Genomic DNA, 25,174 nt, shown 5'->3' on the forward strand with positions numbered 1-25,174 from the left:
ATGTACACAAACACATTGCATGACAAACAAAAATCAACATTAATTCACCACAGCACAATTAGACAATGAGCAGAATTCCAGAGTAGGTTTTGTGTTTTATTTTTCATAAACACAAAGTATCACAATACAATATTTTTTTCTGTACACTGCAAATTCTACTGATGACTTGAACATGACAAAAAAGACCAGTTTGTTGTACTTCATCTACAAAAAGAGTTGTTTAAAAAAGAAAATTTTTGTGGGTTTGAACATGATTTTGTTTGTAATTTCATGTACCTCAACTTTAGAATATCTTTTTTAATGTATAATTTTTCCAAAACCTGAAATAGCATGTCTGCTTAACTCACTCAGTACGGCCAGTCCTCTCTTCTCCTCTACACAGACCCCTCGGATGTCCAGTGGGTGTCTGAATGACCCAACCTTTAGCTTCCGTCGTCAGAATTGTGGTATTCTTTGTCAACTTTTACCTCTTCAGTATAAGAGCCTTCCGCTTGCAATATTTTGATGGTGGTAATTGGGGTGAAACGCTGTTAGCGTCGTCTCTTTCGCTGTTCGTATGGAGAGAGTTAACTGTTGAATATTGGCAAGCACACACTGATACTAGAGATCACTGGCACTTAAACTGCAGTTGTGCAAACTTGATTTTCTTTGGAATTTTTCCATCACATTGGTTTGCTTACCTCTCCGCACCTTTCCTCACTACAAACCAAAAGAAATAAGCCCAAATATTAAACATTAGTATTTAACAGTTGGACTTTTTACTTTGTAGTGAAGACATTAAGGAAAAATGATTGATCTTTTCCTTACAGTATGAAATAATGTGGTGTCTGGTCTAAGAAACTTGTTTTGGGGGGTACTTTTCTCTCCAAGATTTGAAAAAAACACAGTAGATTGGTCTAGATAAAGTATAAGTCAGGTGAAAAACCAAATCTATGTTGGGCAAAACCAGTTGAAATGTTCGCTACATCTGGTGATCAAGAAACAAAATAAACCGGCACACGAGTTACCTAGCTTTGGTAAATGGCATGGCAGGTTCAAACCCAAGAGGTGCAATACCTGGGGATTCTTCATGCAAATTATCTCCCTTCCAGGAGCCCTCGTTTCAATATGGTCATTACCATGTCCACAACACCCATCATACATTTTCCAAATTAATTTTTTTTAAGTACAGCAATCAAGTCACTGAGGAGAGCCCCTGCCTACATAATAATACTGCACAATCTTTTCCATCACTCATTTTGACAAACTCCGTCCCATGCACTCTGGCACATTCAACCCACACATACGCACATGCATACTGGTACCCTTCATCTACTGAAAGATCACAAACTGTGACATAATCGTCAGTGTGTACACTTCTCTCCTTGAAAACAAAACATTTTGGCAGTCTGTCCTGTCATGCTAACAACTTCATGCTCTGTTTCCAGACATGCATCATGTTGAAAGTTAAAATGATTTATGAACACATCCAGAGCTTGAAATACACTCTTTTCATAGAACTAGAGACAGTTTCTGTTCTGTCTGCCCAATCATACACAATGACATGGGCATAAGTATCTGTCCCTGACATGGAGTAAAATCACCTATCGCTGCAATAGTTTCAATGAACAGGTGAGGTCACGTTTTGGGTGAGGGTGATTTGTTCATGGTCATGTATGTAGCATATATCTCACATGCATTGAAACTGCACAGAGGTGGATGCTATCCCCATCGTGCATACCTCATGCATCAAATACAGCAAGATTTCATTATACACAACGGACCCGGTAGTTCTGTCACGCATATGTATGTAAAGGCGCTTACAGATCAGTGTGTGTGTAAGCAAAGCAAGCATGTGGACAAGAATTTGGAAAAAGAGAGAAAACGAGTGTGACATCACCAGACATCAAGGTTCGCATTTAACGGGACAGATCCGTGGTCCTCTCTTCACTTCTCTGTGACTGTAGCTACACTGCGACAGTTCCACCTCCATGGCCACGTGATTCTTGGTATCAAGTGAGAGGACAGATCCTTTTGTTGTCAAACCTGCCTGTTCTGTGGACATGACCATCAAGACAGAGATGTTCTGGCCAAGTCACGGGAATGGAAGATGGTCGGTTTTTTTCTGAAGCTGCTCCTCTGTTCTGACTTTACCTTCAGAAAACACCAACACGGGGGCCAGACTGAGCACTACAAGGATCCTCTCGAGAACTGTTTGCGACCTGTAACATCCCTATAACTATTGCTGGATGGGGATGTAAAGACTTGCTGGGGACTGCAGACTGTCCACAGGATGGCGAAACATTGAGGGAGACACGCCTGACATATCTTGTATCAGAAACCTAAGGCCAGGCAGGACAATTCTGATGCTGCCGTGGACATCAGATTTCAGCCTGCGGTTTCTACTGACACCATCTTCACTATGAGACAGGTAACTATAATGGTGATGATAATGGATGTGTATAATGTGTATGTGTGAAATCAGCATTTGAATGCAATGAAAACTCGAACAGAGATCATACATTGTGCACTGTAACTATTTTTTCACACTGAAATGTACATTAACACACACACGCACACGCACACACATGTACGCGCGCGCGCGCACACACGAACTTCCTGAATAACTTCCAGACAGTCATGCACTAAATCTGCCTCACAGTACACCCTCACCAGTGTTGCACTTCACTTTGTCAACCTCAAAATGAAATACCCCGCTTTGCAGGGATTCACAATGTATGTTTCATGCTGTAGGTTTATGCTGTCAATGCCACTGTGGATTTGCTCAGTTCAACAGCCCTCATGGACATGAACACGAGAGCCCAGTCTTTCTCTGGTTTTCGCTACAGGTCACCGCACAGACTTGCAGTTTTTGGCAAAGACATACTCAGTAAACTGTTGTCCCTCCACACCTCCCCCTGACGAAGCGATTATCCTGAAGTTGTTGTTGAGCAGCCTCTGGATGACCTGCACCGAGTTCAGCTTGCAGAAGCCATTCAGAGGGAAGCGGATGACATAGGGGCTGTCCATGTGCCACCCAGAGTTCCTCGTGTCCATCAGAGCCGATGTCAGTTCTGGGAACATCTGCACACACAAACCGTTTCGTTCTAAACTTTATGCCTGAAACCAGCTGTGAGATTGTTGCTAATACCGTTCAGCCGACATGTCAGTCTCTAAAGGTGCGTTCACGTTAAGTCCAGCCAGTTGCTGACGGCAGCCGGCTGCAGCTTTGTAAGCTATGTAAGCTGGTGACGGGCGTTCACGCTGGCCGCCAGCCCTTGTCAGCGCCTGCCAGCCCCTGCCAGCCAGCTTTTTGCCTTTGTCGCGCGCACACAAAAGAAAAGGCTGGCGGTTCTCAAGGGAGGGAATTTCCGGCCAGCAGAGTGAAAGCACAGCACTGATGCCCAAAATGGACGAGGAGAAACTGATCGTCACAGTGCAAAAAAGATCAGTGATTTATGACAAAGAAGACCGCAATTACCACAACAGGGACATCATAAATGCCACACTGATGGGAAGCCATTGCAAGAGAAGTCGGTTCCGATGGTAAGTATAATCTTGTTTCATTGTTTCTCAACTTGTTGTAAAACTAGAGCTTCGAATTAGATCTATGTTAGAAATATCACACTTGTCACCAAACCAGATTAAAAAAAAAAAAAATTAAATCCAACAGACAATGAACCCTCCCACCTCTTTGTGATCAAATAAGTTTCAATGAATGTGGCTTAAACTATTTTTCCAATCTTTCTCAAAATTAGTAAGAATGTTCAGCAGGTGTTGAACAAAATGACATGCCAGTTTCTTTTCTCCACTGTAGCACCACTGAAAACACATACAAGCGTCTACCTTTGTAGGCTACATTCCTGCAAATTTATCAAATAGCTGCTCGTTTTGTCACTTGTGTGTTTTGTCAATGAATGTGTGCGTGCATGCGCGCGTATGTATGTGCGTCCGTGCGTGTGTGTGTGTGTGAGAGAGAGAGAGAGAGAGTGTGTGTGTGTGTGTGTGTGTGTTTGTGAGTGCACGCTTGCGTGTCTGCGCGCGTGCATATTTGTGTGATCACATCAAATGTTTATGAGTGGTTGATCGTGGACTATGAAATCATTACACAATTAGTTTCTTATGTTGTGTAACCATGTTTTTCTTATGTATTCAGCAAATAAAATGTTCGCCAGTTCTGCTAGCTCACCTTCAGATCATGTCATTCTGCCAAGACAGACTCCCCGATGGTGTCGTGAAATATGTCATTAATGTGTCTCTCACTGCCATTGCGTTACAGCTTGCTCTTGTATTGTTCGCGGGGAGCTCTGGCAATTGGAAGCTGTTCTGCAGTACATCTGGAAGCAGTGCTCGTTCAGGTTCTTCGTTTTGCACAAAATTGTGCAGTACACAGACAGCTTTGACAATGTCAATTGCAAAGTTTACTTGCACCTCCACTGGCTTCCGCAAAATGCGCCACATGCTTGAAGCCACCCCAAAAGTACATTCCACTTGTCTCCGAGCTCGTGAAAGTCTGTAGTTGAAAATCCGCTTTTCATAAGTCAAACTGCGCTTTGGAAATGGTCTCATAATGTTTTGCTGCAAAGGGAAAGCCTCATCGCCCACAAATACAAAAGGCAGTTCAATGTCCGTGTTTGGGATCTTCGCAGGTTCTGGCAGCTGAAGTTTGTTTTCTGACAACCTTTTCCCAAAAGATGATTCCTGCAGGATACCGCCGTCGCTGCGGCTTCCGTAGGCACCGACATCCACCACAAGAAATTTCCCTTTCGCATCCACAATGGCCATCAAAACAATGGAGTGATACCCTTCGTACTTGTAATATTTCGAACCCGCATTAAATGGTGCTTTCAGGTGAATGTGCTTTCCATCAATAGCACCGACACACTGGGGAAAATTCCATCGAGTGAAAAACTCTCTCGACACACGTTCCCATATGTTCACATCTGGAACAGGCAGTTGTTCTGGTTGCAGTCTTGCCCAAATCACGTTGACAGTTTCTTTGATGATTCCTTGAACTGTTGAAATACCCATCCGAAAATGGAATGAAAGTGACCTGAAGGACTCCCCTGTTGCCAAGAACCTGAAAACAAGTGTAATTTTCAATTAGATAATGTAAAAGTTTCATACAATTTATATTATTTACTAAGGCTTGTGGTTTTTGTTTATGTTTTCAGTGACTACCAGTGCCTGCAAAAACAGATGGGGGACATTGAGAGACTACTTTTTCAAGAAATACAGAGAGTCAAAGACGACACAATCAGGCCAGGCCGCCAGCAAGAAAAAGAAATGGTACTTCTTCGACGCCATGTCTTTCCTGGCCCCCTATTACTGCAGCCGTGAAACAAGCGGAAACTTGGTTTATGAAGACCAACCGGAGGACGACGATGTGGACATCGAGGAGACGGGATCACAGCCAAGTCCTGCCACACAATCTTTAGATGACAGCTCCCCAGTCCCACAGGAAATCTTCAAGAAGCCTCAGCAGCAAAAAAAAAAAAAAAAAACAAGGAAGAGAGACTGCACCACAACTTCGGAGTTCAACATGGAAGTCCTCAAAGCACTAAAGGAACCAGAAGTCTTGGATGAAAACGAACTGTTCTTGAAAAGTTTGCTTCCTTCCATGAAGAAATTGAACGACATTCAGGCAATGGAATTTCGCCTAAAAGTTCAAAGCTTGCTCCTCAAACACCTGAAAGAAGCAAACAAACCGCAAAATGCAGCAGAGCCGACTACCTCTGGTTACATGGGTTCTCGGCCCTTAGATCCAGAGCCTCGAAATCCAGCATACACACCCATTTCCCCAGTCAGTCATGACGAATACTACTACAACATGACACCCTTCAACAGTCAGCAACAAATGAATCAGTGAAATCAATAGCAGTTCTTGTCATTTTTTATGATATACTGATGTGAGCATTTTAACACTTTAATAGAAGTCATAGTTTTCATGTCGCACAGGCATAGAAAGACTTTTTCATTTGTTTAATCAACTTGTTTAATCAACAATAAACAAGTCTGGTCTGGTCTGAGTCAATAATCGTGTGAGTGTGTGTGTGTGTGTGTGTGTGTGTGTGTGTGTGTTTCTCTCTCTCTCTTCTCTCTTCTCTTTGTCTCCCTCTCTCTCTCTCTCTCTACATTCATGTGTGACTAGTACAAACAGCCAAATACTTTGTACTTACCTTAGTGTGACAATCAAGCGCTCCGCTGCCGAAATCGGCTTGTGAAAATTCGTTGACTGCTTCTTCAAATCTTCAGTGCATTGGTCAAGCAGATCTTGAAAAGTCTCTGGTCGCATTCGTATGTACTCTACACATTTCTGTGCATCATCCATCACTTGAGGCATCAAATGATGATATTCTCCATGTGTACTTCGATTCCGATGAATTGGGTGAACACCATATTTTCGAGAATTCCGTTTCAATGATCTGTTCTGTAAAATCCACCACAGCAATATTCTTTTCTTCCTCCTGGAAAGCGCCATGTTTATCCCGACAATGGGGCAGCAGTTTGTTGGACAGCAACTTGCCGGGCCCAACGTAAACACTGGCTGACAGCAACTGGCTGACGGCAACTGGCTGGCATCAACTGGCTGGACTTAACGTGAACGTACACTTATTCTGTTGTACATTATGCGTCAGCAGGCTAATCTTCCAACTCTTATTTTTAAATGTCCTGGAAACGTATGTGTCACCAGGCTTCTTATTTTCCAACTCTCATTTTTAAATGTCCTGGAAACGTAAACGTCACTAGGCTTCTCATCTTCCAACTCCCTCTTTTGAATGTCCTGGAACCATCGACACAAACCATTTCGCTTGGTCAAATATTTGTGCTTGCAGCCAAACCTTACGCCTGGAACCGAGTCGACAGTTGACACTGTTGCCTGTAATCCAACCAGCTTTTGTCAGTGATATTCTGTCGCACATTCTGCGCTACTCTTCTTTCAACTGCTGTTCTTAAATGTCACGACTCCCCTGTCTTAGAGCTGGGAAGTATGATTATGCCATTGGTAAACATATATGCAAGAAAGTTTTCTCCTCCCTTTTGACTGTACAGGTAAAAATGAGAATGTTGTCAGAGTTTTTGAAAATTGTGGTTGTTCCTTCTTATCTTCTCTCATTGTGTGTGTGTGTGTGTGTGTGTGTGTGTGTGTGTGTGTGTGTGTGTGTGTGTGTGTGTGTGTGTGTGACATGGTGAAAACGTTCGCTGGCATTCGGCTTAGCATTTTATGGCATGTGTGACAGCCTATCGTGTAACTTGTATGGTTTGATTATTCTATGGCGAATTGAATGCTACAATAATATTACTGTGTATATCCATCACTCAGAACATGTATACAGAATCGCAGTAATATCCTCTTTTTCTTCCTCCCCTCTATCTGTACGTCTCTGTCTTCTCATGTGTGTTTGTGTGTGTGTGTGTGTGTGTGTGTGTGTGTGTGTGTGAATCTCTTACCTCTTCAATGAGCGGTTTTTCTGCACTGAGGGAGATTCTCTCCCCGAGGTCGGGGCTGATGCTGACAGCAATGCAGTCAATGAATCCCCCGTTCTCTGTGGAGGGCACTGCAGGGGACACCCCTTTCTCTGTCTTGATTTCACGGGCCACCTGAAGATGTACAAAAAATGATACACGCATTGGGTACGAGTCGACCGTACTTCCCATTTTCTCTTATCTTCCATGGTTCGTGTATAACCGCAAACGTAAATGACGTTTCGTGAGCAAAATTCAGAACGACCTACTTGAAAAAAACAACAACAAAAAAACACACAAAAAACAAAACAAAACAACAACAAAAACAACCTCTCTCTTTTTCTCTATTGTGGATGTGCCCGTGGATTAAACAAACGGAAGCATGCACACACGTGCAAGCACACGCAGATGGTTTCTCAATTCTATTTGTTTTATATTTCAGCAGCAATACGCGCGGCAATATCCATATTGAACTGATCTGCTCTTTACTTCAAACACTATGCGCCTGAGCATAGAAGAACTTCGGAAACCATGCATGAATGTCCAAACACACATACACACGCACGCACACTCACTCAAACACACACGCACACACACACACACTCGAACATATACACACATTCAATGAAAACACACACACACACACACATTCGAAAGCAAAAATGCACATTCTGAACCAACACACACACACTTTGTCATCCACTGTACTCGTCATGACCAAACACACCTTGGCAATCTCATTCATTTCTTTGGTCTTTTTGACTGCTTCCAGTTCTCTCAGAAGACCTGCCAGTTCGTAATATCTGAATGTAGAGGGAAAACAGAATTATTCAGAGAACACACAACAATAAAGTACATCATTTATGTAGTTTCCGGCGGTAAAACTTCAATAACACGAACAAGAAAATGATTGGGCTGCCTTTTTGACTCACTTGTTTCCTTTATTACAAGCGTAATGCCCTGTCTCTGCCCTTCGCCAATCAGTGACCCCGTCCCGCCCCACGTCTCACTCTCGCGTGAAAACGTACGCACACATACACATGTACACGAAAATGCAATCCATCCTTCTCTCCCTGAAGTATACTCATATATGAGTATATGCGTACACTCATATATCATGTGTTCATCTCAAGGCATGCGTACTTCCCTTTTTTTACCCTACTGACCCCTAAGAGAGTGCGGCACACACTGGGTCACACATTCCCCCCCCCCCCCACCCCACACACACACGCCGAACACACACACACACACCGTGACACACACACATGCACGTTCGCTCACACACACACCGTGACACACACACACACACCCTCGCACACGCACACACATACACATCAAACACGAGTATACGCAGACACACACCAAACACACACACACAAACCACGCACGCACAAACCCCCACACACAAAACAATTACACACACACACACACACTCACACACACACAGACACACATGTAACCCCCCCCCCCCCCCCCCGCCATTTCAACCCCCCACCCACCCACCCACACAAGTACCTTGCTTCCTCGTACAGTTGCTCATACTCGTCAAATTTCTCCGGAACGATGAGGCGCTGGTTGCGTAGGTAGTTGAGGATGAAGCGGAACATGTGGCCGTCCCGGTCAATGAAGTAGTGCTGCTTCAGTGTGTCCAGCACTATGGGGATGTTGCCGTTGAACATCTTGGCCAGCTTGGAGTCCGGGAACCTGTGCCCAGTGAACCAGAGGCAAAACAACCGAAGCGTGATTAGACTGTAAGTTTCGTAAAGAAACCCACTAACTTGCGTACTGAATTCATTTCTCACTGTACTGACGCCGTGGTTAAGATTTAGCGAGGAACCCACTAACACAACGATTTATTTCTACAACGCTGTGATTATTATATTCATACAGGCCATCCGAATCCGAAAGCCGTGATTAGATTTAGTGAGGAACCCAGTAACACGCCGATTTAGCCTACTTCTACGCCGTGATTAGATTTAGTGAGGAACCCAGTAACACGCCGATTTAGTCTACTTCTACGCCGTGATTAGATTTAGTGAGGAACCCACTAACACACCGATTTACTTTTGAAATTTACAATTTGAAACAATCGCTAAAAAACATGACTGATATATATCTTTCTCTCTTTCTCTCTCCCCAATGATAATAAGTACTATTTCTGTCCATGTAACATGTTCACCACGGTTATTTTTATCAGTCCGATTCTTCGTGGTATCCCCGTCTCAATCTTTCGTCGACTACTTGATACAAACGGAAAAGTAAAGAAATACAAGAATGACGCACTGCTGCTTCCTGTCACCGGTGGCTCAAATCAATAACTCATTCCCATTTTTTAAATGGGTGAAATGGTGAGTAGAATCAAGCTGGTGGTGGCGGTTCTTCTTCCAGGGGTTTAGGATTTTGATATGCAATTATTTGAAAAAATAAATCTCTGTTCACGTGCCTGGCATTCCCTGTCCCCTCACTCTCTCCCTCTTTCGTGCCTTTTCCTGCTCTTTCCATCTGCAAATATACCCAGTGTTGTCGTTTTTGTGATGTAATCGAAGGGTGTGGGTAGATAGCAACCCCCCACCCCCAAAACTTGTGTGTGTGTGTGTGTGTGTGTGTGTGTGTGTGTCCTGTGATGGTTATGCCCATCGGCCACATCAACTCAGAGTGTGACGACAAGCAGACCCCAGACAATCAGTCTACCCCTGGGCCTTGATGCTCGTCTTTGGTTTTGTTCTGTCTCGCTATACGGGTGTGGCCCATATAGTAGAGATGTATGATGTGGCCGCGTTTCGGTTTGCTTGTTTTGTCGTCAGTTACTTCCCCTTGCGTCAGCTGCTGCATTGCGCCAGGGATCAGCTGAACCACTGGTAAGTCATAAACACCTCTCTCTTTGTCTGTCTCTCTTGTTCAGGTGGCACTTTTCAACCTCAGTTCAATGTTGAATTTATTTCAAGTAAACGTAACCGAATGACAGTCCATGGAACACATTTACAATACAATACAATACTCATCCATTTGGAAATCAAATTGTCATGTATCATTTTTCTTTTAATCTATTTTGGTCCGTTCGCGAGTAAACAAACCATCGACACATCATTCACTGTCTCTCATCCCCGGCCTCAAACTCCTCCTCCCCACCCACCTACCCCAACGCCGATAAACCATATCCCCTTCCCCCATAGACCTCAAGGCTTCCTCCATCCCCCAACCGCCTCCCCCCCCCTCCACCCACAAGGGGCCCCTCTCCCGTCACGGATCCACCACCCCCCTCTCCCCTGATCCCCCATTGTCAGACGACTGACTGACTCGGCAGGTGAACATGGCCTCAGGGGGGTCGGGGACGGGGATCATGATGGAGCCCCCTCTCACTTTAATAACAAAATACCACGGGTGCCATTTTCTGTCGGGACAACACAACAGCGAGACGTGGGGGTATAGTGGTAGATTTTCAGCCATTTCGGACGGACCGTCAGCGTTGAGGCCACTGAGGCAAGCCAGTCCTACGCTGTGTGCGCCATTCATTACGAAATGGTGGAGCTTCTGTGGCGGAGTTCTTCGCCCCGTGTGCCAGCAGCCCCGAGGGCATCTGGCGTCCCCTGTCCTTTGGGAACTGCTGATCCGTGGCAAGGGGGTTCGCCGGCTAAACGGGGTGTGTGTGTAGGGTGGGGGTGGGGGGGGGAGGTGGAGGGGGGAGGGGTTAGGACTGAGGAGGGGTTGCCGGCGGTGGGAGGTGGGGGTGTGCCGGGGTGGGTGGGGGAGACTGGCATTAGCCAAATGGGAGGAGGCCCAGCGGGAGTTTTCCAGGGCTGAGAGCTGGGGCCAGACAGAGAGGCCAGGGCAGGTCTGTCTGGGCTTAGCTCCCGAGTCGCTTCGGGCGACAGGATTTACAATGAAAGACCGGGGACTTGGAAGTACAAGCTGGGCTGATTGTACTCGATACTTATCTCCCCCACTCCACCTTTTTTTTTTGGTTGTTTTTTTTTTAGCCACGTTGTCCCTCTACTTCCCTCCCTCACTCCCCCCCCCCCCATTCAGTCCCAGCCCCACGCCCGCCAGCTTTGTGCCGGGGTTCTCCCAGGGTCTGGCAGCCCAAGCCACGCCCTCTGTTCTCCTGACGCGGTGTGCCCTGGGGCCACGCTCTGTCCTCTCTGTCATGGCCAAATAACAGTGAGAGGAGGGTGGGGGGCGGGTGGTGGTGGTTGTGGGGAGGGGGAAGGGAAAGATCGTACATAAGCACAGGACCTATTACGGACCGGTGCTTAACCGGGGCCTCGGCCCGCACTACACCACCAGCGCCGTCTGACTTCGCCCGAGGGGAACAACTCTGGAAGAAAACTGCCGCCTGGGCCCCCACCCCCTTGACTACAGCGCCGAGATAGATGAGCGCAACACGACCTCCGCGATTTTCTCCCTGCCTGCCGGTCTGTCTGTCTGTTTGTCTGTCTGTCTCTCTGAGCGGCCGTGATGCCATGGGTGGGGCAGGTGCTGGGATGTCTGGCTGCTGAAATGGGTTTATGTCAGTCCGCGGACGGATACAGCCGGTGTCTTCGGTTTCCCGGCAGCGCAACAACGCTGACTTACAACCTCTGTGATTGTACCATCTCATGCCGTCAAAGTATCATACCAAACAAATCAATCAGTGCATGTGTCAGTTCTGACTTACAGAGACCTCTGTGACTGTACCATCTCAAGCCGTCAAAGAATCATACCAAAAAAGATAAATCAGCCCATGTATCGTTCTGACTTACCGCAACCTCTGTGATTGCACCATCTCGTGCTGTCAAAGTGTCAGACCAAAAATCAATCAGTCCATGTGTCTGATATCCCCCGCGGACGACCACAGGAGCCATTTCTGGGCCCGCGGGTTGCACTTGTAAGGGTCCTAAGCAGCGCTAAGTTTTGCTTTGCGTTACGAATTTTCCTAAAAGTCTAAGAAGTTAGCGAAGACGTAAGAAAACTGTTTAACAGAAAGCAAATTTAGCAATGCAAAGATAAAGATCGTTGATTGGGGTGCAGCCCAACCCAGATCTTCAGTCCAACGTATACTTTGAAAGTTTGGGGGGATAAACGTACCCCCTCGTGAACTCTGTTTCCAGTTCAGTGACATGGACTAACAACTTACGACTGAGACTGAAGATGCCGCAGCCTCGCACCCTGATCAACTGTTGTAAATTACCAGGCTCTCCAAGAGACTACTGGTCATCACTCACTTCAGTTACCATTATCAATTACAATGACGTTAAAACTGCCTTTTAAATGAGTCAGAAACATTTGTATTATTTAATTATTTGCGATCAACGACAGACTGTTTACTTCATACAATGTGGCCCACGAGTATTATGAGGTTTTCTTGAGGAAAACAATACGAAGAAGAAGAAGAAGAAGAAAGAGAAAACAAACAAAAGTATGTCATTATCACTCTTTCTGGCTTCTTATATAATTAAGTTATTTTTTCTTCTCCACTGACGTGTTTCGAGCGTGAAACCTTTCACTCACCATATATACCTGTTGTTTGTCACTGGCTCTTGATTCGACCATTTTACGGGTTCTGAACGTGGCTCAGTGGTATTCTCGAATCAATTCAAAACAGAAGAAAAAGGTTTTGTTCCTGGATCTTTCATGCAAAACTGTTTTAAATACTTGGAACTTGAAAGCTTATATTTTCCTTGGAAGATCTGGTAAATGTTTGTTCGGAAAATGAATTGTGGAGTATAATAACCTTTTTAAAAAAACAACAACAAAACACTTGATCACGAAGAACATAAAAACAAGCAGCCTTTGCCCTGAGGTGGTATTAGTGGTCGGCTGAGCTATAAAACAACACGTACCAAACAGACGCCCCACCCCCTCCCACCACTGCGCCACAACTTCCCACCTCTACCACTCCCCCAACTTCCCACCTGCCCCTCCCCCCACCCCACCCCGCCCAGTCTCTCTCCCTCCCTCTGTGTCCGTGTCCGTGACTTGCCCGAGGCAATGCCGTGAACTTTCGACACGGGTTCAGGTACTGCGTGTGAGAACAAGGACCAACGCACACACATACAGTACGTAGCCCGAAAAAAAGGCCCTCTGGCCAGGCTCCGAACAAATATTGCGGGTTTTCACGACCGTAGACGCTATAGGCTGTGTCAGTTAATACAGTTTTTCGTATCTGTATCAAGGCTTGTGTTAAGTACGACTGCACACGCTAAACCTGCCAAATGCAGTTTTCATTTGTTATATGTATACAGGGTTGTGGTAAGGACATGCACGCAGGTTGCTTCAGTATTAATATATTGAAACTTGCACTAATTCCCCGGAACAGGCTGTAGTGTGAAAAAAACAACAAAAACAACAACAACAACAACGAAGAATTGAACAAAAAGCAACGAACAGAAGCATAGAAACAAATAGGAATAGATTCTTATCGACCGGATTCGTGTCGAAGATTCCACGTGTTTTTTTCTTCTTCTTTTTCGTTTTGTTTTGCAAAGCACACTTTTCCACAGTTTGAAACCAAGCTTTCTGTTCTGAAGGTTAAAACTAAACTGCTTTTATTCTAAATCCTATTTGGTGGTGACGGCAGTCAACCTCGTGTAGTCAAAACCAGATAATAGCTTAAAAATCAAACAAATAAAATACACATATCAATTCTTATCTATACATTTGGAGAAACAAGCACGGTCTTTCGATTATTTGCAATATTAAGCAGCAACAATCACTTTTCATGGTAAAGGCAACAGACGAACGGAACAGGTTTTTATTCTAAGTTTGCCAACTTTTTACAGCCATACAATGCCTCTCATAAACATGTGCAGCCCAATCCTTTCTGATCCTTTGCCGTGAAAATAAACTGGGGTCTTAAGACTGATCCCAGATCACACAATCGTTTCATATTTCAAGAGAAAAAAAACACATCGATATAAAAAATACACACACATTGCATCGGTCATTGGATATCTTTCAACAGAAACTCGTCGAAATTTGCAGTTCTGGCGGGGGGTGGGGGTGGGGGATAGGGGAGGGGGGTGAGGAAGGGGGAGGGGGGGGGAGCGATCTCTACTTTAAAAAAAAAAATTTTTTTTACCCTCTCCTAGTCTGGAGGCCCGCAGGACCGAAAGTCCAACATGCCATACCGTTCTGTGGGGAATCCAAACTGCACGAAAGACTAGGAATGACATAAGGGAAAGAGAAAGAGCCATTGTGCAGGGACCACGCGTAGGGGCCGGTGCCTGTTTTGTCCCTGAGGTATGCACAAGATCGTACAATAAGATTTCTATTGATTAAGACCAAGGGCAGCGCTGTAAACTCGCAGATGTTCTTTCGCTGACCAACCAGTTTGATCATTCCCAAGAATGTCGTGGGGGCGGGAGAGGGGGCGTGGGGGCGGCGATAAAACACCGGAGGAAAATGAAATACATGTTCTCAACAATTCACCCCCACATGTACAAGCGGGATACACACACACATAATTATATATGTGTACACACACACACACACACATATATATATATATATATATATATATATGCAAGACATACTAAACCTTGCAGTAATTTTGAAAAGTTGATTCACAGCCTTCTGGGACAAAATGTGTAATTGATGTGAGGGAGGGAGTACACTAGCAGCTGACTGGCACAAATTCATAATTATGAGTTTTCGAAGTAATCAGAATAAGCACGACTTGTATCAATTTGCATTGTTTTCATTTCCCCGGCCTCTCCCCTCCCAACCCCCCCCCCCCCCCTCACCCCTCAGCCCCCCTCCCTCTCCCACACACCATCCCCTCTCTGTTTATCTCACTCCAGACTCTACACTCAATCCATCCCATGTTCTTTCTGTTTTCGTTTTGAGTTCTGTATCGTCGATAGGCATCACAGATTCACGAACTCCCTCAGGTTTACCGCGGCCTTCCTCACAGGGACAACTCACACTCATTTATCTCCCCAGCATCCACCTGTTTTTCTCCCTTTCTGTCCTCTAACGCTTCCCCTCCTCCTCCTATTCCTCCTCTTCATCCTCCTCGTCCGTCTACTGACGGCCAGTGTAACTCCATCTCCTCTGAAGGTTTTCTCCATTCTCAAGACTTATGGCCCTTCCTCCCGACAAGGGAAGACGGCTCTTTCTTCTCTCAGCCACGCTGGCTCCCGATGATGTTTTGTGACGTTTCCAGCTGCTGTCTTCTGTTCCAAAACGTCCACTTCTTTAGGTTCACGCAGACGTGTCCGTATTCACCTCTTTCCTTCGAACTAGGCAAATGTTGCATGGACTTGATCTCATGTTTGTCAAGTAATACGAAAACCGCATGTCCATTTTTTTTTTTTTTAATCCTGTTTTTGTTTTGCGCGAAAAGACAAAACCTCTTTCGTGATTGGCTGCTGGTTTGGGGATCACAAATGTGTTTTTGTGACCCGAAAAATACGTTTTGAACATCTGGACTTGCCAGTTAAATCACTGCTTAAGTCACTTTTTACGGAAGACTAGTACGACTTTCTTTCTCAACAGTTGATTCTAAAATTTCCACACTGGTGTCATCTTAGTTTGTTTTTTTTCTGTTCAGTTTGACTTTATACTGAGTGACTAAAGGAGGAAAACAAGTGAGGAAGAGACTCCACCATGTACTGATAAGGTCTAAAATTAGCTGTTCATCTCAAAACAGCACGCGAAAAAAAAATAGTAGCCTCAAAACAAGCATCATGCAACGTGGCCCTCGACTACCCAGGCCAAGACCCATTAAAAAAAAAAAAAAAAAAATTTTAGAAGAAAATCGTGAATTTCTCTCAACTACGTCTCTGGCCAGAGCTTCCCATCTCACCCCCTCCCTCTTCTACCCCCACCCCCTCTCACCATGTTTATGCATCAAAACGTGGTACGCCCCTGCAGGCTTCCAAACCCACCCGCCCTCCCTCTACCCTTTCGAGTTCTCCTCCACCCATCCTACCCCTCTCCCACACACACACACACACCACCACCATCACCGCCCCCCTCCACCCCAGCCCCTGTCAATCCTTCCTTTCCCCCCGAACTACCCCGAAAGGCTGCATCTGCGTGTTTCCGCTCAGCTTGACAAGTTGATCTGAAAGCAGATGACTGTGCCCTGGGCATGTACCAAGACTCTCTCCATTTGCTTGTCCTGCCCCCCAGGCATTCGCGAGCTTCCACGACCAGCGTTTTTTTTCTTCTGCTTCTGCTCTGCTCTGCTCTCTCTTTCCCCCCGTCTCTCTCTCCGATGTGTGTGTGTGTGTGTGTGTGTGTGTGTGTATGTTGGTGTGTGTGTGTGTGTGTGTGTGTGTGTGTGTGTGTGTGTGTGTGGAGGAGGACTAGAAGGATGAGGTGGAGGAGGTGCCGCAGGGGAGGGTAAAAGAAGGGGAAGAAGGGAAAATGGAGGAATTGAAAGCCTCTCCTTTCCGCCATCATGCCTCGGACCGGCACAGTCGTACCTCGCCCTGCCCCCCCCCCCTCCCCCAACACACACACACCCCCCGTCCCCTTCCCCACATCCCCCCTCCAAGCCCCCCTTTGCCCGTTGGCCCTGAGGCAAGGCAAGCGAGGAGGTAAAGGGGCTTTGAATCTACAATACGTCGCATGGAGAGAGAGTCTCCTCCAACTTTTTTTTTTTTTCACCCCCCACCCCCACCTCTCTCTCTCTCCCGTCGTCCATGCTATGCAGGGCAGTTGGGCTCAACCACTTTTATTTAATTATCCCCATTCAGGGGCCCGGGTAGGTTGCCCGGGGCCGAGGATCAAAGACGTTCGCGTGTAGATGATGGCATGACAAATGAACAATGCCATAAAAGTCTGCTCGACCTCACCAGCACTTTTTAAAAACAATTTTTGTTTGTTGTTTGGCTGGTTGCATCCGCAAGCCCTAGATTACTGCGGCTAGTGTTTTTTCCCCCTCCGTCCTTTTGCGCGCGAGCGCGTTTTGTTTATTTATGATCTTTATTTATAGATATTTATGTGTTTGTTTATTTCCCCCTCCCCAAACTTCTTTCGCCAAATCCCCTAATCCCAGTGTAATTACGATGCCTGATTCAGTTCTTCTCGTGGTCCGTCGGCCGCGACAATTGCTGGAACAGCCCCAAGGCTCTTCCAACTTCTGTGTCGACCTCCCATCCCCCACCACCCCCCTATCCCATACCTCCTAGCCCATTATAATTCCATAACGACTGGCCGGAACAGAGTTTCGATTACATCACATCCGCTACAGTCTTCTGGCTATGCACGAGAAAATTATGGTACAGGCCAAACCACATATATTAATCCCCCCCTCCCCCCCACCCCCATTCCCTTAAAAAACACCCTTAAAAATCCAAAGAGAGAAACGTTGTGAAAGAGGGGAGAGGGCCGGAAGGCCGGGGAGGGGGTGGGGTGCGTGGGGGGCCTGGGGGGGGGGGGGTAGACGAACTGGGGGTGGTGGTGGTGGTGGTGACGCCGGGAAGAGGACAGTTTGGGGGGAAACCGGACAGAGGGAACAACCCAAGGCTTCTTGTGCGTCGTTGCAAACAAATATGGACGCTCGCTGCATTAGAGAAAGACCGGGGGGGGCTTGGGGGGTGGGGATGGGGTGAGGAGGGGGTAGGGAGGCAAGAAGGGTGGCAGTGGAATGCAATAAAAGAAGCGATGAAGCGTCATGACATAAATTTCTCCTCCCCCCTCCCCTTCACTTCACTCACCATCCCCCAGTCTCTCTTCCTCTTCCTCCTTCCCATCTCTCTCTCTTCTCTCTCTCTCCCCCCCCTCCCCGCCCCCCTCTATTTCTCTCTCCAGCTTACGATTCTGTCCACCACCAACCCCCAACACCCCCACTCCAGTTGTATCTGAAGCATGCCCCGGAAAATGATACCAATGAGGAAGACTGGGTTGTTTTGTATTGGTTTGGCCCTCCCCCATCCCCTAAAAAAAAACCCTCCCCCTCTCCTCCTCCCAGTCTCTCTCACCTCTATTTAAACTTTTTTTTTTTTTTTATAGATCACTGCATATCTCTCTCGCATTAAATAATGTCGGTGGTCGTGATTTTCGTGTCGGTTCAGCTGTTTGGACCTGTCCAGGCCCCCCTCTCCCACCAACCTCTCCCTCTCGACAGGCTACTCAGGCGACGGAAGGACCAAGCAGAGGGAAGTGGTGGAGGGGGGTGGGGGTGGGGTAGAGGGGGGGGGGAGAGGGGAAGGGTCCCCAAAACACAGCACGACAGCCTCAGGGCGAACTCCTGTCTCTTCCCCCCCCCCCCCCCCCCCCCCCCACCCCACCTCTTCTACAGGGCTTTTGGGTGTGTGTGAGAGAGAGAGAGAGAGAGAAAGTGTGTGTGTGTGTTCGGCCCAACAGGCCCCACCAAGCGTAAGCAAAGCGGATAGAAAGCTGAGGGTGAAAGAAGATTGTAATTATTGTCTGAAACCGCCCCTAGGCTAGCCCTGCGACGTTGGTAGAGGGAGAAAGAGAGAAGGAAAAAACCAGAAAAAAACAACAAAAAACAAGGGGGGGGGGGGGACATCGAAAAGAAAGTGGAAAAACCTGGTTGAAGAGAACTGGAAGGCGAGCTTAAAAAATGCGAGGGGGTAGGGGGGTAGAGGGGGGAGGAGGCGATGGGAATGAAAACGGGCATACGAATGCTTTGAGGAAAAGGCTTTGGGCAGTGAGGGGGGGGGGGGGGGGGGGGGGAGAGAGTGTAGAGTGAGAGGGCGAGGGATAATCTGGGTTGAAAGTGTGCGAAAGAGGAACTGAGAAAAAGAAAAAAAAAAAAGAAGGGTAGGGGTGGGGGGAGCATATTAAAAAAAAAAAATCACAAACTCAATAATACATAAAAGATAAAAACTGCCCGCGATGCGAGCATGCGCGAAATAACAAATACGCGCGGAGCACGTGCGCACGAACACCGTCGCGCATACACGTACAGACAATGCACACACATCATACTCGTACTTAAAAGGCAGCAGCCATGACAGGTTCGTCCCTTTATAAAAACAACAACAACAACAAAAAACAAACTTTTAATCTTCAATGTCGCTCTGCCGACAGAAAAAGACAACACCACTCCCCACACCTTTTCCCACCGGAACCCACATCATTTCCCGAACTTGTTTGTTTATGTTTTCACTGACGGGCACACAAACTGGGAAGGGTAGAGGGGAGGACATGACAGAGAGAGAGAGAGAGAGAGAGAGAGACGGGGAGGAGGGGGGGGGGGGGTAAAAAAAAAAATCGAGCACAATAGACTGGAAGAAAAAGAACGAATCCTGTGGAGATGTTCAGGTGTCCAGCCTTCAGTGGTCTTTCAATAGCGCTATTCCCCCAAGTCATACTCTCTGACTCCTCTCCTCAGACCAACACCTATGCTCCTGTCACAAACGAATCGTGATACAAACACCAAGTGTTGGGTTAGCCAGGATATTTGAGCAACACTCTCCAGGGACATAACTGAAGCAGATGACACTTGACTGTGTGGGTGCTGGTCTTCACAACTTATCTCAAAGCAATATTTCCATCCATCTGGACGAGAACCAGTTGCGGAATAAAAAAAAAAAAAAAAAAAAAAAAAAATCGCACTGGCAGTTTGAACGACAACCAACTGGTCGTCACTCGTGACGTTTACCACTATGCAACAGCAACTGGCAAATTGTTTTCTGCATCGCCCAGTGACGCCTTGGCCTGTCAGTGATCAACCTATTTGATTTATTACAGTTCTTAGATCTTAAATCACTCGATCTGCAGCCCATTCCTGGGGAACCCAGGTGGTACACACATGTAAAGTGACAGGTGTGTCCACAGACAGGGATTCCCCTTCCTCACTAATTATCAGTATTTTCTTTTCGACAGAGCAAGAATCAAATCAATACATCATGCTATTTAACTCAAACAAATCACTGAGACAAATATGTTGTGTTCAGCCTAAACCGCGACCGTGCCACTCTGCCTAACATTATCCCAATGTTGTTGGGGGGTTTTTTTCCCCCTCTCGTATGTCGTTTCTTGTTCTCTGCCATTATTGTGTGTGGCATGTTGTTTTCTGTGTCATTTTGTACTGTGCCAATTTTATGTTGATCCACTGTTTACGTTCGCTCCCTGTGATCCCAGCTCTCGTGCTTCGATCTCCACCTCCACCCCACCCGCCCCCACCCAACTCCCTTCCCCGGACCCAACTCCATCCCAAGCACACACACACACGCACGCACTTTTTGTTCCTGCGGTAAAGACAAGCCCCTAAGGGCGTCAGTACTCTTTTCCCTTTGCATATTTGTACAACCTCAGTGTCCCAGGAACGGAAGAGTGGCCTGAAGCCACGCAATGCATGAGTGCAACCAGCAGCCTCGGAGCTCCACACCACAGCTCCACGCCTGTCCCAAACAGCGACGGCTTCACGCAAGATCTTTGCCAAGAGCTTTTTAACACATCTCCAGGCAAAAAGTTTTGGCGTTCTCTGTGATGGCAAACATTCTTGAAGAACCTTTGCTGCAACAAAGGGCTACCATTGTCCTGTCCATCTCTTGCACATTTAAAAAATCTCGTTTCAAATGGTGGATCGGATCGACTTGATACGTGACCATTCAATTGGTGATAGATGGGCGCAACAGCCGAGTGGTTAAAGCGCTGGACTTTCAATCTGAGGGTTCCGGGTTTGAATCTCGGTAACGGCGCCTGGTGGGTAAAGGGTTGGGATTTTTCCGATCTCCCAGGTCAACTTGACATAATTATGTGCAGACCTGCTTGTGCCTGAACCCCCTTCGTGTGTATACGCAAGCAGAAGATCCAATACGCACGTTAACGATCCTGTAATCCATGTTAGCGTTCGGTGGGTTATGAAAACAAGAACATACCCAGCATTCATACACGTAAAAGTCCACTCGCATACATACGAGTGAACGTGGGAGTTGCAGCCCACAAACCAAGAAGTGTTGATGGGAGATGACCTGGCGAAAAACTCTCTCCCCCTCCCCCTCCGGCCCCCCTCCCCCGCCCCCCATTTTCCGGTGGTTCGAACCAAACTCAGGCCTTCCCTGACCGACCCAGTGTTGGCCATAAAAGGTGAACATAGAGGTATCGTACTGTCCAATGATCGTACTGTCCAATGAAGGAGGCGTATGCGAGCGAGAGTTCCAAGGAATGGTTTAACACGAAGTCTTTAGCCAAGATATTTCTACCCAATGAGAGGGCGCTTCGTCAGAATCACAGATTAGTGCGCGAAGAAGCGTGCTCGTTAGGCCAATGTGATGACGTGTTTCGTACAGGCCAATCGCACTCGCGTCTCTCTGTTGACGCGAGTTATTGTGTTGTGATCATTACGTCTCTATCAACCAGCGCTCGCGTGTCCACATTAACAGTTTTTCAACTGTTCCTTAGTGACTTGTGTATGTTGCATGTCTGTGTTTTCGATATTTCCCTCTGTCACGGTTAGACTCCTGTTGGACACTATCTTCTCCAAACCCACTGAAAACAACTTCTGATGCTCAGCTGTGATGGTTCGAAAGTCGACTCATTCCAACCCAAAACTGGATTGCTTCACATGAGTACATTCACCGATTCTCAATTATGTAACTTTTGCAACTAAGAAACACAAACGATCCAACATCTGTTTTGTAACTGTCAGTCAGCATTGTGTGTTAAGTGGAAAAATAATGTCAACAGTCTAGGATAACTGAATCAGATAAACACGTCTTGGCAGCCATAGACTCCCTTGCTTACTTGAAAATCTCAAACAAATGAATGATGAAGCGGATTATGTGATTGTCACAGTTTGTGGAAGCTAGAATACTGAGCAGTTAAAATAACTGTACCAGTATGTTTACACAGTGATTCGTCGTGTTGTGTGAACAGTGTGCGTCGCTCAGCGTTATTCCTGTATTTCCCATGTGTGCCACGTTACTGTCGTTCGTTTTAGTGCAGTATCTTATTGCCAATGACTATGTTTTTTCAATGAAAATTGACCATAGAAACATAAAAGACATGACCCTGAACGTCCACGTCATCAACATATCGCGCGCGCACGCGCACACACGCGCGCACACTCGCAAACACACACATACATACACAAATCTGACGTCACTGACTGGAGAAGAAAAAAAAAATCACGCACAGAAGAGAAACCACCATCATTTGTCCCCACCCCTTCTTTTTCCGTTTTTAATCTTATTTTAGTTCTTACGAAACACCCAAATAGGGGTGGAGGGGTTGGGAAGAGGAGTGACGATTACTTCTTGTGTAGAGAAGGGAGAAGGCAGGAGGAGGTAAAGGAGAATGTACCAGAGGGGGTGGGGGTGGGTAAAAAGTGCCCCCCCCCCCCCCATTTCATATCACCTGCGCCACCGCGGACTCCCAGAACCCTGTGTGTCGACTCCATTAAGATCTGTCGCCCAAGGGCATTGATAGCATGCGGCAAGGCTACAAACTTTTTTTTTTCCTCTTTCTTTTTGGAAGTGGGGGGTAGGGGTTGGGGTTGGGGAAGAGAGAGAGAGGAGGAGGTCGAGGATGTGAGGGAGGTGAAGACGAGGAGGGTGGACAGCAGAGCGGAGAAAAGGGGGAGGGAACCGAGGAGAGGAGAAAGGATGACCGCAGGGCCCAGGCCTGAATAGCTGGGGTGCTGCAAGAGAAAGAAGAGAAAGAGAGAGAGAGAGAGACTCGTTGAGAGGAGGTCGGGGGAGGAGAGGGGAAGGGAAGGGAGGGAAGAGGATGGAGGAGTAGAGGAGTACAAGGTAGTTGACTACAAAATGACAGGCCTCACACACACGCAACTCCCTCGGGCCATGCCTTTGTAGATGTTCAGGGAAAGCCTCTCTCCGTCCTCGCCCCCCTCTCTCTCTCTCTCAACCCCCCTCGCCCCCCCCCTCTCTCTCTCTCAACCCCCCTCGCCCACCAACCCCCCCCCTTTCTCTCTCTCTCTCTCTCGCCCATCCCCGGAGGCTCTATCACCTGATTTTCCCCAATCGAGACTGGGGATCCAGCCCCTCACCCATCTCTCTCCCTCCTCCATTTCACCCCCAGACCTCTCTCTCTCTCTCTCCTCTCTTTCTTTCCCCCTCTCCCAACCCCCTCTCTTTCTCCCTGGCCCTAAGGGCGCTGCCTTCATCCTTCATACACTCTCGCTCAGTTTCAACGAAATGACGTCGCCTCCGGGCCTGTGACGTCGGAAAACGAAGTAGACGAGAGTAAGTTGCCTTGGAAACGAAGCCCGCAGGCAACCTACCCAGTGTAGAAAGAGAAAGAGAGAGAGAGAAAGAGAGAGAGAGAGAGAGTGAGAATGTCTATTGCGCAGTAGTAGTGGTAAGTTGGTCCAAGTCGGAAACGTTCACGCACACAATAAACCACACACACACAAAAGCCCCACCAACCACACTGGTGCGTACATACATAACGTACATGAGCAGAAAGATTCACACACAGGAAGTGAAACAGAAGCAGACACACTTAACATTATTTTCTCTCCATCACTCTCAAATACATATATCCATATACATTTTTTTTTGATTGGTTGTGTTTGTTCTGTTTAGTCGTGATGCTTTTATTTCCTTTGTTCCGTTTGGTCAACCATGCCTTCAAAATGGGGCTGTGATTTTCTCGTGAATAAATTATCTAAGTCGAATCCAACTCTGTGTGTGTGTGTGTGAGAGAGAGAGAGAGAGAGAGAGAGAGCAGTTCTACACAATCAGAACGAAGAAACTGTCACACATACACAGAAAATACCCTTCAGTTATCAAATACGAAGCAAGGAGATCAACATGAATTTTGTCCTTGCTTTCTCCTAGCAAACATGGATTTCCTATGATGAAATGTAGATCAAATTCATGTAAATACATAAATTTCAATCTACCAAGATTTAATCAACCCACCGCCCAACATTCCCAGTCAGCCAACCAAACCAACCAGTCCATCCACCCACTATCCGACATACCCCAGTCAACCAAACCAACGCACCCAGACACTCTTCCTACCTGGTAAGGGTCTCCAGCGATGACGTGTAGATGACTCCACCCACGTCTATGTGTACAGGGGCAGTGTAGCGGGTAGGGGTGGCCGGGCACGGTACCCCGATCTTGCTGAACGTGTGCCCGTTCGGGGTGGTGGAGGAGGAGGGCCTCGCCACGGGTGACGACATCTTGCTTTGACGTAAGTCGCCTATGATGACGGTTGTTGTGAGGTGACGTCAGACTAGGGGTTTTTTTGTTTTGTTTTTTTGTTTTTTTTGGGGGGATTCTCTTTCGGTCGGTCGTCTTCGATCGCGACAACCCACTGCGCGCACGTAGCGTTGCGAAGCTGTGAACACACACACAAAGAGAAAGAGGATGGTTTGTTATTGGTTTGTTCAATTATTCAGTAAGGTGAGGCGTGAAATCGAAATGGACTCTTCTAAACCGATTTCATTTCGTCACTTTATTTATCCATTCACTTTACAAGATTGTGTTTCTGTATATTTTTTTTTCTTTGAAGAAAGAGTTGGAGGAGAAAGAAGAGAGAGCGAGCGAGAAAGAGAGAGAGAGAGAAAGAGAGAGAGAGAGGGTTGAAGCGAAAGAGTGGTAAAAGAGCGAGAAGAAAGACAGAGTGGGGAGCGAGAGAGAGGGAGGCTGTCAGCTTAGTATTTCTGTAAAAAAAAAAAGAAAGAAAAAAAAAGCCGACAGGACAAGGGAGAGAAGAGCCTTTTCTTTCGGTCTGAGAGAGGGGGGGTTGGGGGCTGAGGGACGGGGCTGCAGGAAACTGACGAAGGGAACAAGTCAAAGAGATAAAGGGAATATATATGGACTCTGTCATACAGGAATATAGAAGCAGAGAAAGA

At 46.7% G+C, this 25,174-nt stretch overlaps 1 protein-coding gene across 1 annotated transcript; it reads right to left on the reverse strand.

The window, feature by feature from the left end:
- Window positions 1-1,396: 1,396 nt before the first annotated feature.
- On the reverse strand, window positions 1,397-24,504 carry LOC143285828 (BTB/POZ domain-containing protein kctd15-like). The gene is made up of 5 exons (XM_076593259.1): window positions 24,336-24,504; window positions 8,962-9,150; window positions 8,174-8,249; window positions 7,432-7,581; window positions 1,397-3,063 (listed from the first exon to the last, which is right to left on the reverse strand). Exons 1-5 carry the CDS (start codon window positions 24,497-24,499, stop codon window positions 2,830-2,832), a joined length of 813 nt encoding a protein of 270 aa, XP_076449374.1. The 5' UTR covers window positions 24,500-24,504; the 3' UTR covers window positions 1,397-2,829.
- Window positions 24,505-25,174: the final 670 nt, after the last annotated feature.

Source organism: Babylonia areolata, chromosome 9, assembly GCF_041734735.1.
Source record: "Babylonia areolata isolate BAREFJ2019XMU chromosome 9, ASM4173473v1, whole genome shotgun sequence".
In the NCBI taxonomy this organism is placed as follows: domain Eukaryota; kingdom Metazoa; phylum Mollusca; class Gastropoda; order Neogastropoda; family Buccinidae; genus Babylonia; species Babylonia areolata.